Source organism: Phocoena phocoena, chromosome 11 (assembly GCF_963924675.1).
Source record: "Phocoena phocoena chromosome 11, mPhoPho1.1, whole genome shotgun sequence".
Taxonomy (NCBI): domain Eukaryota; kingdom Metazoa; phylum Chordata; class Mammalia; order Artiodactyla; family Phocoenidae; genus Phocoena; species Phocoena phocoena.
In genome coordinates, this window is record NC_089229.1 from 62242646 (window position 1) to 62256705 (window position 14060).

The 14060-nt window shown below is 40.5% G+C and overlaps 1 protein-coding gene, 1 non-coding gene and 1 pseudogene across 2 annotated transcripts; all 3 read right to left on the reverse strand.

Annotated features, from left to right (window-relative positions):
* Positions 1 to 349: 349 nt before the first annotated feature.
* TMT1A (thiol methyltransferase 1A) lies at positions 350 to 13537 on the reverse strand. Its single transcript, XM_065886880.1, has 2 exons — positions 13040 to 13537; positions 350 to 586 (listed from the first exon to the last, which is right to left on the reverse strand). The coding sequence occupies exons 1-2, from the start codon at positions 13535 to 13537 to the stop codon at positions 350 to 352; spliced, it is 735 nt and encodes a 244-aa protein (XP_065742952.1).
* Positions 8455 to 9079, reverse strand: LOC136130667 (ubiquitin-ribosomal protein eS31 fusion protein-like; annotated as a pseudogene).
* On the reverse strand, positions 8710 to 8782 carry TRNAE-CUC (transfer RNA glutamic acid (anticodon CUC)). Its single transcript has one exon. It is a non-coding gene; the product is annotated as a tRNA-Glu (tRNA).
* Positions 13538 to 14060: the final 523 nt, after the last annotated feature.

Here is a 14060-nt window from a genome sequence, read left to right on the forward strand (position 1 = left end):
GTGGCTGTGTTGCGTCTTCATTGCTGTGTGCAGGACCTCTCTAGCTGTGGTGAGCAGGGGCTACTTCTTTGCTGTGGAGCATGGGCTCTAGGTACACGGGCCTCAGCAGTTGTATCTCGTGGCCTCAGTAGTTGTGGCTCGTGGGCTCCAGAGCACAGGCTCAACAGCCGTGGCACACCAGCTTCGTTGCCCCATGGCATGCGGGATCCTCTGGACCAGGGATCTAACCTGTGTTCTGCACATTGGCAGGCAGACTCTCAACCACTGCACCATGAGGGAAGTCCCCCAATTAGTATTTTAAGTGTAAAACCCAAACCTTAAATTATTCGAGCCCTTCAGGTCTCAACTCCTATTTCACAGCATATCCATAGATGTGAGGGCGCAGGAGCTTGCAGGACAGGGGGGCCTGTAAGTGCTGCAGCTTCACCTTGGAGAAGCGGGCCCACTCCAGGACCTTCCAGCTCTCTCTGGTCAGGTTGCATCCATCAAACAGAAGGTACCAGACAGGATTCAGGACCTGTTGCCAGAAGTAATTCCAGGTTGAAGGCTTAGCTGCTACATGCTCCATGAAATAAAAAGCTCCTCCCTGAGAAAGAAAAGAAAAAAAAAAAAAAAAACACATCAAGGATTTTAGTTTGGGGGGAAAAAATTATAAGATGATTTTAAAAAATTAATTTATTTATGGCTGCACTGGGTCTTCGTTGCTGTGCGCGGGCTTCCTCTAGTTGCAGTGAGCGGGGGCTACTCTTCATTGCGGTGCACAGGCTTCTCATTGCGGTGGCTTCCCTTGTTGTGGAGCATGGGCTCTAGGCGCATGGGCGTCAATAGTTGTGGCTTACGGGCTTTAGAGCACAGGCTCAGTAATGGTGGCGCATGGGCTTACTTGCTCCGCGGCATGTGGGATCTTCCCGGAATAGGGCTCAAACCCGTGTCCCCTGCATTGGCTGGTGGATTCTTAACCACTGGACCACCAGGGAAGTCCTATAAGATGATTAAACGTCAGATTTCAGTGGCCCCAAAGGCCAACTTCATGAGAAGACATGGAGAAATTCAAACTTACTACGATACTATTCTGGTAAATAGTGTCGTCTTCTGTCAGATTTTATACAGAGTTGCCTATCTATACTTTCTGTTCATAAAGGTAATACATAATAATAGTTAGAATTTAAAGCAGTTACTGCATGCAAGATCCTGCCTGTAAGGCCTATCACATGTTAACTCAATCCTCACAATACACTATTTGGTAAGTATTATTATTCCTGTGTTCTACAGATGAGGAAACAGAGTCACATAGAAAATAAACAACTTGCCCAAGGTCATACAGCTTACAAATGTCAGAATCAGGTTTTTACCTTGGGCTCCAGAGGCTGGCAATACTGTCTCACCAATATTATTTTAGAAAATTCAGAAAATACAGAAATGTTTAAAAAGAAAAACAGTCAATCATCTTTCATCACCTCGAGACAACTCCTGTTAAGATTTTGTGGAAGATGGTGGAGTAGAAGGACATGCACTCATTCGTTCTCGTGAGAGCACTGGAATCCCAACTAACAGTCATCGACAGGAAGACACTGGAACGCACCAAAAAAGATACCCCACATCCAAAGACAATGGAGAAGCTGCAGTGAGATGGTAGGAGGGGCGCAATCAGAATAAAATCAAATCCCATAACTGCTGGGTGGGTGACTCACAAACTGGAGAACACTTATACCACAGAAGTCCACCCACTGGAGTGAAGGTTCTGAGCCCCACGTCAGGCTTCCCAGCCTGGGGTGTCTGGCAATGGGAGGAGGAATTTCCAGAGAATCAGACTTTGAAGGCTAGTGGGATTTGATTGCAGAACTTCGACAGGACTGGGGGAAACAGATTCCACTCTTGGAGGGCACACACAAAGTAGTATGCACATCAGGACCCAGGGGGAAGGAGCAGTGACCCCATAGGAGACTGAACCAGACCTACCTGCTAGTGTTGGAGGGTCTCCTGCAGAGGTGGATGGTGGCTGTGGCTCACCACTGGGACAAGGACACTGACAGCAGAAATTCTGGGAAGTACTTACTTGGCATGTGCCCCCCCCCCCACTCCCGCAGTCTGCCATTAGCCCCAGCAAAGAGCCTGTAGCCTCCAGTGCTGGGTTGCCTCGGGCCAAACAACCAACAGGGAGGGAACTCAGCCCCACCCATCAGCAGACAAGTGGATTAAAGTTTTACTGAGCTCTGCCAACCAGAGCAACACCCAGCTCTACCCACCACCAGTCCCTCCCATCAGGAACCTTGCACAAGCCTCTGAGATAGCCTTATCCAGAGGGCAGACAGCAGAAGCAAGAAGAACTACAGTCCTGCAGCCTGTAGAACAGAAACCACATTCAAAGAAAGATAGACAAGATGAAAAGGCAGAGAGCTATGTCCCAGATGAAGGAACAAGATAAAACCCCAGAACAACAACTAAGTGAAGTGGAGATAGGCATCCTTCCAGAAAAAGAATTCAGAATAATGATAGTGAAGATGATCCAGGACCTTGGAAAAAGAATGGAGGCAAAGATGGAGAAGATGCAAGAAATTTTTAACAAAGACCTAGAAGAATTAAAGAACAAACACCTAGAAGAATTAAAGAACAAACAAACAGAGATGAACAATACAATAACTGGAATGAAAAATACCCCAGAGGAATCAATAGCAGAATAACTGAGGGAGAAGAACGGATAAGTGACATGGAAGACAGAATGGTGGAATTCACTGCCACAGAACAGATTAAAGAAAAAAGAATGCAAAGAAATGAAGACAGCCTAAGAGACCTCTGGGACAGTATTAAATGCACCAATATTCGCATTACAGGGGTCCCAGAAGGAGAAGAGAGAGAGAAAGGACCCAAGAAAATATTTGAAGAGATTATAGTCGAAAACTTCCCTAACATGGGAAAAGAAATAGCAACCCAAGTCCAGGAAGTGCAGAGAGTCCCAGGCAGGATAAACCCAAGGGAAACACGCCAAGACACATAGTAATCAAATTGACAAGAATTAAGGACAAAGAAAAATTATTAAAAGCAACAAGGGAAAAACAACGAATAACATACAAGGGAACTGCCGTAAGGTTAATGGCTGATTTCTCAAAAACTCTACAAGCCAGAAGGGAGTGGCGTGATATACTTAAAGTGAAGAAAGGGAAGAACCTACAACCAAGATTACTCCACCCAGCAAGGATCTCATTCAGATTCAACGGAGAAATCAAAAGCTTTACAGACAAGCAAAAGCTAAGAGAGTTCAGCACCACCAAACCAGCTCTACAACAAATGCTAGAGGAACTTTTCTACATGGGAAACACAAGAGAAGAAAAGGACCTGCAAAAACAAACCCAAAATAATTAAGAAAATCGTAATAGGAACATACATATCAATAATTACCTTAAATGTGAATGGATTAAATGCTCCAACCAAAAGACACAGGCTTGCTGAATGGATACAAAAACAAGACCCATATATATGCTGTCTACAAGAGACCCACTTCAGGACACATACAGACTGAAAGTGAGGGGATGGAAAAATATATTCCATGTAAAAGGAAATCAAAAGAAAGCTGGAGTAGCAATACTCGTATCAGATAAAATAGACTTTAAGATAAAGACTGTTACAAGAGATAAGGAAGGACACTACATAATGATCAAGGGATCAATCCAAGAAGAAGATACAACAATTATAAATATATATGCACCCAACATAAGAGCACCTCAATACATAAGGCAAATGCTAACAGCTATAAAAGAAGAAATCAACAGGGAAACACAATAATAGTGGGGGCCTTTAACACCTCATTTACACCAATGGACAGATCATCCAGACAGAAAATTAGCAAGGAAGCACAAGCTTTAATTGACAATAGGCCAGATAGATCTAATTGATATTTATAGGACATTCCATCCAAAAACAGCAGATTACACTTTCTTCTCAAGTGCACACGGAACATTCTCCAGGATAGATCACATCTTGGGTCACAAATCAAGCCTTGGTAAATTTAAGAAAACTGAAATCATATCAAGCGTCTTTTCCAACCACAACACTATGAGATTAGAAATAAATTACAGGGAAAAAACGTAAAAAACACAAACACATGGAGACTAAACAGTACATTACTAAATAACCAAGAGATCACTGCAGAAATCAAAGAGGAAACCAAAAAATACCTAGAGAAAAATGACAACGAAAACACAATGATCCCAAACCTATGGGATGCAGCAAAAGCAGTTCTAAGAGGGAAGTTTATAGCAATACAATCCTACCTCAAGAAACAAGAAAAATCTCAAATAGTCTAACTTTACACCTAAAGGAACTAGAGAAAGAAGAACAAACAAAACCCAAAGTTAGTAGAAGGAAACAAATCATAAAGATCAGAGAAGAAATAAAGGAAATAGAAACAAAGAAAACAATAGCAAAGACCAATACAACTAAAAGCTTGTTCTTTGAGAAGATAAACAAAATTGATAAACCTTTAGCCAGACTCATCAAGAAAAAGAGGGAGAGGACTCAAATCAATAAAATTAGAAATGAAAAAGGAGAAGTTACAATGGACACTGCAGAAATACAAAGCATCCTAAGAGAATACTACAAGCAACTCTATGCCAATAAAATGGACAACCTGGAAGAAATGGACAAATTCTTACAAAGGTATAACCCTCCAAGACTGAACCAGGAAGAAATAGAACGTACGAACAGACCAATCACAAGTAATGAAATTGAAACTGTGATTAAAAATCTTCCAGCAAACAAAAGTCCAGGACTAGATGGCTTCACAGGTGAATTCTATCAAATATTTAGAGAAGAGCTAACACCCATCCTTCTCAAACTCTTCCAAAAAGTTGTAGAGGAACACTCCCAGACTCATTCTACGAGCCCACCATCACCCTGATACCAAAACCAGACAAAGATACTACAAAAAGAGAAAATTACAGACCAATATCACTGATGAATATAGATGCAAAAATCCTCAACAAAATACTAGCAAAGAGAATCCAACAACACATTAAAAGGATCATACACCATGATCAAGTGGGATTTATCCCAGGGATGCAAGGATTCTTCAATATATGCAAATCAATAAATGTGACACACCACATTAACAAATTGAAGAATAAAAACCATATGATCATGTAAATAGATGCAGAAGAAGCTTTTGACAAAATTCAACACCGATTTATGATAGAAACTCTCCAGAAAGTGGGCATAGAGGGAACCTACCTCAACATAATAGAGGTCATATACCCACAGCAAACATCATTCTCAATGGTGAAAAACTGCAAGCATTTCCTCTAAGATCAGGAACAAGACAAGCGTGTCCACTCTTGCCACTGTTATTCAACATAGTGGCAAGGAACTCCTAGCCATGGCAATCAGAGAAGAAAAAAATACAAATTTGAAAAGAAGTAAAACTGTCACTGTTTGCAGATGACATGATGCTATACATAGAGAATCCTAAAGATGCCACCAGAAAACTACTAGAGCTAATCAATGCATTTGGAAATGTTGCAGGATACAAAATTAATGCACAGAAATCTCTTGAATTCCTATACACTAACAACAAAAAAATCAGAAAGACAGATTAAGGAAACAATCCCATTTACCATTGCAACAAAAAGAATAAAATACATAGGAATAAACCTACCTAAGGAGGTAAAAAACCTGCACTCAGAAGACTGTAAGACACTGATGAAAGAAATGAAAGATGACACAAACAGATGGAGAGATATACCATGTTCTTGGCTTGGAAGAATCAATATTTTGAAAATGACTATACTACCCAAAGCAATATACAGATTCAATGCAATGCCTATCAAATTACCAATGGCACTTTACAGAGCTAGAACAAAAAATCTTAAAATTTGTATGGAGACACAAAAGACCTTGAATAGCCAAAGCAATCTTGAGGGAAAAAAACGGAGCTGGAGGAATCAGACTCCCTGACTTCAGACTATACTACAAAGCTGCAGTAATCGAGACAATATGGTACTGGCACAAAAACAGAAACATAGATCAATGGACAGGATAGAAAGCTCAGAGAGAAACCCATGCACCTATGGTCAACTAATCTATGACAAAGGAGGCAAGAATATACAATGGAGAAAAAACAGTCTCTTCAGTAAGTGGTGCTTGGAAGACTGGGCAGCCACATGTAAAATAATTAAATTAGAACACTCCCTAACACCATACACAAAAATAAACTCAAAATGGATTAAAGCCCTAAATGTAAGACCGGACACTATAAAACTCTTAGAGGAAAACGTAGGAAGAACACTCTTTGACATAAATCACAGCAAGATCTTTTTTGACCCACCTCCTAGAGTAATGGAAATAAAAACAAAAATAAACAAATGGGACCTAATGAAACTTAAAAGCTTTTGCACAGCAAAGGAAACTATAAACAAGACAAAAAGACAACCCTCAGAATGGGAGAAAATATTTGCAAATGAATCAACAGACAAAGGATTAATCTCCAAAATATATAAACAGCACATGCAGCTCAATATTAAAAAAACAAATAACCCAATCCAAAAATGGGCAGAAGACCTAAATAGACATTTCTCCAAAGATGACATACAGATGGGCAAGAAGCACATGAAAAGCTGCTCAACATCACTAATTATTAGAGAAATGCAAATCAAAACTACAATGAGGTATCATCTCACGCTGGTTAGAATGGGCATCATCAGAAAATCTACAAACAAAAAATGCTGGAGAGGGTGTGGAGAAAAGGGAACCCTCTTGCACTGTTGGCGGGAATGTAAATTGATACAGCCACTATGGAGAACAGTATGGAGGGTCCTTAAAAAGCTAAAAATAGAATTACCATATGACCCAGCAGTTCCACTACTGGGCATATACCCAGAGAAAACCATAATTCAAAAAGACACATGCACCCCAATGTTCATTGCAGTACTGTTTACAATAGCCAGGTCATGGAAGCAACCTAAATGCTCATCGACAGACGAATGGATAAAGAAGATGTGGTTCATATATACAATGGAATATTACCCAGCCATAGAAAGGAATGAAATTGGGTCATTTGTGGAGACGTGGATGGAGCTAGAGACTGTCATACAGAGTGAAGTAAGTCAGAAAGAGAAAAACAAATATTGTATATTAACGCATATATGTGGAATCTAGAAAAGTGATACAGATGAATCGGTTTGCAAGGCAGAAATAGAGACACAGATGTAGAGAACAAACATATGGACATCAAGGGGGGAAAGTGGGAGCGGGGGTGGTAGGATGAACTGGGAGATTGGGATTGACATATATACACTAGTATGTATACAATAGATAACTAATAAGAACCTGCTGTGTAAAAAAAAAAATCAAAAAAACAAAATTTTGTGTATACGTTTATATGAATATTTTTTTCTAAAACTAGGATTGGAATATACATTCTATTTTATAATCTGTTTTATTTTATTTATGTATTTGAGTATTATTCTAAAAGATGGTTTAAAAAAACCTTTATGCAATATTTCACACCACTGAAGTTACCATCTCTTATTTAATCATTCTCATTTAGGCTATTTCCAATTTTACATTGCTATAAATACTGTTACAGTGAACATCCTTATCCATAAATCTTTGTGACCATCTATAATTATTTCCAAATAAATAACTTGCTAAAAAGTGGAATTGCTGAATCAAAAATCTGTGCCTTTTTAAAGCTTTTGGTACAGGTTGTCAAATTGCCCTTTGGAAAAGTTGTAGCAGTTTGCATTCATACTAGCAATAGATGTGAATGCCCATTTCCAATAAACTCTCATCAGTACTTTTTTCTCCTATATCTTTGTCAATTTGATGTGTAATATGGTAGTTTTGATAACATGCATAGCTTTAATATTCGTAATCGTAACATCTTTTACTAAACCTTATTGATTATTTGGATTTCTTGTTTTCTGATTTGTCCATTAATATCCATTATCAGTTTTCTTCTTTTTTCTTTTATTTATTTATTTGGTTGTGCTGGGTCTTAGTTGTGGCAGGTGGGCTCCTTAGTTGTGGCTCGCTGGCTCCTTAACTGTGACATGCTCACTCTTAGTTGCGGCATGCATGTGGGATCTAGTTCCCTGACCAGGGATCGAACCTGTGCCCCCTGCGTTGCGAGTCTTAACCACTGTGCCACAGGGCAAGTCTCCACTATCGGTTTTCTAATAGGCCATTGGTTTTTTTCTTACTGATTAGTAAGGGCTTTTAGTATAATTAGACTACATATACTACAGATGTTTTCCCTTGTTTGTTGTTTGCCTTTTAATTACAGTTTTTAAAATTTCCCCTTCTTTTATTTAAAAAAAAAATCTTTAAATTCATCTGAGTATTGTTCTTAGGCTCTGCTTTGCAAACCTGTGGGTGTCTGAATCCATACCTAGTACTGCCTGGGACTAAATAACCATGTCTTATACTTTTTTTTTTTTTTAGTTCATTAGTTCATGTCTTTTATTAACCAGTATACAATAACCTGTCTTCTGGTTTGTTGAAACAATAGGTCAGACAACATTTGTCACAATAGTGTTTGTCCAAGTGGCTGGCCATAAAAACTCCACACCACATTTATCTGAAGGGCACTCCCGATGAAGGTGACTGCTTTTGCCATTCTGATCCACCTAACAGTATTTCAGGACAGCCAGCTTAACCTTTCCCTCTCTCTCTCTCTCTCTTTTTTTTCTTTTGGCCGTGTGGCTTGTGGGATCTTAGTTTCCCAGCCAGGGATCGAACCTGGGCCCTCCGCAGCGAGAGTGCAGAGTCCTAACCACTGGACCGCCAGGGAATTCCCAACCCTCTTTCTCTTATGCTTGTTCTTCTTGGGAGTGGTGTAAGACTTCTTCCTTTTCTTAGTACCAGCACGAAGTCTCAACAGAAGATGAAGAGTAGACTCCTTTTGAATGTTGTAGTCAGACAAAGTACGTCCATCTTCCAGTTGCTTGCCAGCAAAGGTCAGTCTTCGCTGGTCAGAAGGAATTACTTCCTTATCTTGGATCTTGGCCTTTACATTTTCTATTGTATCCGAGGGTTCGACCTCGAGTGTGATGGTCTTCCCTGTCTGGATCTTCACAAAAATCTGCATCCTGGTGGCGGCACCACCACAGATGGTGGATCCAAAAAGCCTATGTCTTATACTTTTGTACCATTGTCACAGGATGTAAACAATAGGATTTATTTTATTAAAATACTGAATCATCTAAAAGTGTTACTAAATTCATGGTTATATTTTGTCATTAGGTATTTTATTTGGTCAGTGGATGCTGTGTGTAAATTACTGTCATATAGGAGTTAGTAACTGCTGCTTTCATCTAGGACGGTCCTATACATATAGGTCAAGTCTGGACACAGTAGAGGCTACACATTATTAAGGAGTCTTCAGAAGTTTTCTACTTATCTACCTCTGGGGTGAAGGGGGAAACGGACCAATGATTACCTCCCAGACCCAGGGTGACTGTCCCACTCCTTAGCCTCTTCTAGCCTCCCTAGTGTTGGCTATCCCAGGCAGAGTTTAGAGATGGAGTTCCTCCAAATCTACGGGTAAGTGTAAGACCTGTGTTCAGGAATGGAAAACTTGAAATTTCCTGATTGAAATATTTTTTTTCCATAGAAGAGGACAGGAGAGGAGAGGTGATCCAGGCCTGGGGAGGTTGCTGATGCCCTCTGGGTTACACAGGTTAAGCTAGAGACGCCTGTTACCCATTCAGGTGACTGTCGAGTAGACAGCTGGGTATGAAGATCTGGGGTTAGAAGAGAGATCTGAGCTTGATACTTAGATTTGGAAGCCATTTGTGTATGCACGGTAATTGAAAACATTGGGGGTACATGAGATTGCACAGGGGGTGTATATAAGTGAAATGAGAGCTAAAAAAGAAACTCCAGCGTTTAGGGGATGGGCAGAGGAAGAAAAGCCAGCAAAAGTGGTAGAAATGTTGAAGTCAGATAAAAAGCCGCAGTGACAAGCACTGTGGTACAGTGATAAGAATATTTGCATTAAAGTCAGACATAGTGGCTGTGTAACTTGAGGCAAGTTTCTTAACTCCTCTGGGTCTGTTTCCCCAATCCAACATGAAGGCAATACCTACTTTAAAGGACTGTTTCCTACATGAGAATGTAGGAAAGCTCCTGGTTCTGTTCAGCAGAGAATGGGTGCTTCGGAGGAGCTAAGGAAGACTACCAAGAATATGATCCCCTAAGGGCACTCTCAGGGCTTAAACCAGAGATGACCATTATTTGCTTTGCAGAGGTGTTGTGAGATTAGCAACACTGTAAGCAAAACCTCTAACTGTGCCCAGTCTTAGGACACAAGAACCCAGGATTTGAGTATCAGAATCAGACTTTTTTCAGTTACTACTTTGACGTTGGCCTATCCTTGAGCCAAAGACAGAATTACAGTTGGCCCTCAGTATCCACAAGTTCTGCATCCTTGGATTCAACCAAATGCGGATCAAAAATGTTTGGAAAAAATCCAGAAAGTTCCAAAAAAGCAAAACTTGAATTTGCCACATGCTGGCACCTGTTTACATAGCATTTACATTGTATTAGGTATTATAAGTAATCTAGAGATGATTTAAGGTATACGGGAGGATGTGCATAAGTTATATGCAGATACTGCACCATTTTATATAAGGGACTTAAGCTTCTGTAGATTTTGGTATCTGTGGAGGGGACAGGGAGGGACCCTGAGGAAATTGAGGGACGACTGTAGGTTAATTGCCTCTAAACACTATCTTCAAGTCCTTTTCTTCCTGAGGAACTTCCTCTGTTAGAAAATAAAACTGGGGATTACAGAACATCCATTTCCTCTAGTATAGTAAATTCAAATGTTAAGATACCCATACTTGAGACTCCCCTGGTGGCACAGAGGTTAAGAATCCGCCTGACAATGCAGGGGACATGGGTTCGAGTTCTGGTCTGGGAAGATCCCACATGCCGCGGAGCAACTAAGCCCGAGTGCCACAACTACTGAGCCTGTGCTCTAGAGCCTGTGAGCCACAACTGCTGAGCCCGCATGCCACAACTACCAAAGCCCACGCGCCTAGAGTCTGTGCTCCGCAACAAGAGGAGCCACCCCAATGAGAAGCCTTCACGCTGCAACTAGAGAAAGCCCGTGCACAGCAACAAAGACCCAACGCAGCCAAAAATTAATAATAAATAAATAAATTAAAAAAGATATCCATACTTTATGTTCACCTATGTTTAGAATAAAACTATTTTAAGCTAGTTTTTAAACAAACAATAAAGGTAATATGTGAAAATTACATATAGGTATAAAGAATTTCAAACTATACAGAGAGGTATAATATGAAAAGTAATTCCTTCCCCTCATCCAATTCCCTTCCCAAGAGGTAACCGCTGTTAATAGTTTCTTGTGTATCATTCCCATTAACATAAATACTTATATAGGTATATTCTCCCCCCCACACACAAATGGACTTATACTGTATATAATATTCTATGCTTTCATTGCTTTTTAATTTAACACTGTCTCTTGAGGAGATAGTTTTTTCATATCAACATAGGTAACTCTTCCTTGTTCTTTTAACAGCTGCACAGAAATCCTTTATACGATGCGACAATTTACTTAACAGCCTCCTACCTCCTATTGCTGGATGTTTAGGTTATTTCCAATTTGTGGTATTACAAATACTGTAATGAATATTTTTGCATATGAATGAGTTTTTGCACATTTGTGCAGTGTAGCTATAGGATAAATTCCTGTTGGATGAAGGAGGAAGTGTCCTTGAAAATTTGATATTATCAAATTGCCCTCCAAAGAGGGCACTTCCTCCAATTGGGGTAATCCAGTCCCCCAAACTCACCCCAACACCATATTGAACTTAAAAATCTCTGACAGTGTAGTAGGTGAAAATAGTATCTTGCTTTAATTTCTTCTTAATTGAAGTATAGTTGATTTATAATATTATATTAGTTTCAGGTGTATAACAGTGATTCAGAATTTTTATAGATTATACTTCATTTAAAGTTATTACAAAATAATGGCTATATTTCCCTGTGCTGTAGAATATATCCTTGTTGCTTATTTATTTTATACATAGTAGTTTGTATCTCTTAATCCCATACCACTACCTTGCCCCTCCCCACTTCCCTCTCCCCTCTGGTAACCACTAGTTCTCTATATCTGTGAGTCTATTTCTGTTTGTTATATACATTCGTTTGTTATATTTTTAAGATTCCACGTATAAGTGATATCTTGCTTTAATTTGTTCTTTTATTGCAAGACATTTATATCATATATTGGCTATTTTTATTTATATTTCTGTTCCTGTGCTTTGCTTACTTTTCTCTTTTTTAAAAAACTGATTTAAGAATTCTATTGATCTTGATATGTAATGTCTTTTATTTTTTTTATTAAAAAATTTTTTTAAATTAATTTATTTATTCAGTTTTGGCTGCCCTGGGTCTTTGTAGCTGCACGCAGGCTTTCTCTAGTTGCTGCGAGTGGGGGCTACGCTTCGTTGCAGTGCAAGGGATTCTCATTGCAGTGGCTTCTCTTGTTGCAGAGCATGGGCTCTAGGCACACGGGCTTCCGTAGTTGTGGCATGTGAGCTCAATAGTTGCAGCTTGCGGGCTCTAGAGCGCAGGCTCAGTAGTTGTGGCACACGGGCTTAGTTGCTCCGTGGCATGTGGGATCTTCCTGGACCAGGGATCGAACCCGTGTCCTGCTTTGGCAGGCAGATTCTTAACCACTGGACCACCAGGGAAGTCCTGTAACGTCTTTTAATATGAAGTTAACGCATTATCTATCATCCTTGGCAAATATTTTTTACAAACTTTTTTGTACTTTAAGTTTTTTTATACTCCTTTTTTTTCTCTGCAGGAGTTCTAAAATTTTACATATTCATGTATGATCAATCTTTTCCTATATAGCTTCTTTTCCACTCTAAGATTTTTTTAAAAATTCAGCAGTGTCTTCTCTAGTAGTTGTACTTTTTATGTTAGGGTGTTTGGTCTACCTGAAATTGATAGGGCTGCCCTTGGTGATAGTGGTTACTACTAACCAGCCCTCACACCCTGTACTCACCGGCCTCAGCACTCTGCACACTTCCTGGAGGATCCGCTCCTGGTTCTTCACGGAGCACAGGACCAGTGTGCAGACCACCACATCCATGGAGTCGTCGGCCACCTGGTGCAGGTCCTCCCCGGCAGCCACCAGGAAGTGCTCAAACTGCAGGTGTCGGTTCTCAGCAATGCTCTTGATCAAGAACTTCTCAAAGTTGGGGTTGGGATCAATACAGGTCACCCGGCATCCAGGCGGGTAGAACTTGAAGTTGGGCCCTGTGCCACAGCCCAGCTCCAGCAGGGAGAGCTTCCCGGAGGGGCCTGCGAACTCCTGTAGATTGCTGAAGAGCTCCTGCTTCTTGCTTGCCATCTGTTTGTTGTACGTCACAGTAAACCTTGCCAAGAAGTAGGGGAGCGATTTTTTGCATATCCAGTTCCACAGGCCCAGGAAGTCCAGCAGGTACATGGGAAATGCCAGGATGCAGACGGCCAGCCGGAGGATAAAAATGGTCAGCGCCATCACTCAGAAGAGAAGAAAACAGATCAGCAGTTAGAGGCCTGACTCCTTTAGTTGCAGGAAGTAGGTTTCTGGCCACATTCCAGAGCCAATCAGCTGCAGAGGAAAGAGCTTGTTGTGCTGGAAAGACGCAGCTGAAGTAAAATCTCGGGCAAGAGGCCCATTTCACCCAGTTAATAGATGTTTGCCAAAAGTTGTCTCATAGCTTACTTTTCATGAAGTAAAATGAGAAGGTTCTCAGCTTTTCCTTAGAAGGAAGGCTGATTACAACCCATTATTACAAATCTATTCCTGCTTGGAGACTACTGCATGTTTCCTGCTGAAGTTTTAAACGCACAGCATACTTACAGCCTGTCTGGTTCTCCAGTGACCTCTGCTAAGAAAACAGAATCCGTGGGTGGAGCCTGGTTAAACCACACCAGAAAGCCACTGCCAAAGCCCTTTATTACGTGACCCCTCCTACTTCCCTTCCATTCCGCCCTCATGTTTTTTTAAACAAATTTTTTTTTCTGAAGATTTTATTTAT

What these genes read in the sequence shown, in the direction of transcription:
- TMT1A (XM_065886880.1), bottom strand. Translation starts at nt 13,537, where the DNA reads ATGGCGCTGACCATTTTTATCCTCCGGCTGGCCGTCTGCATCCTGGCA. An exon ending in TGTGCAGAGTGCTGAGGCCG is followed by an intron (nt 587 to 13,039) that starts GTGAGTACAGGG and finishes TTTCTTTCTCAG; the next exon opens with GGAGGAGCTTTTTATTTCAT.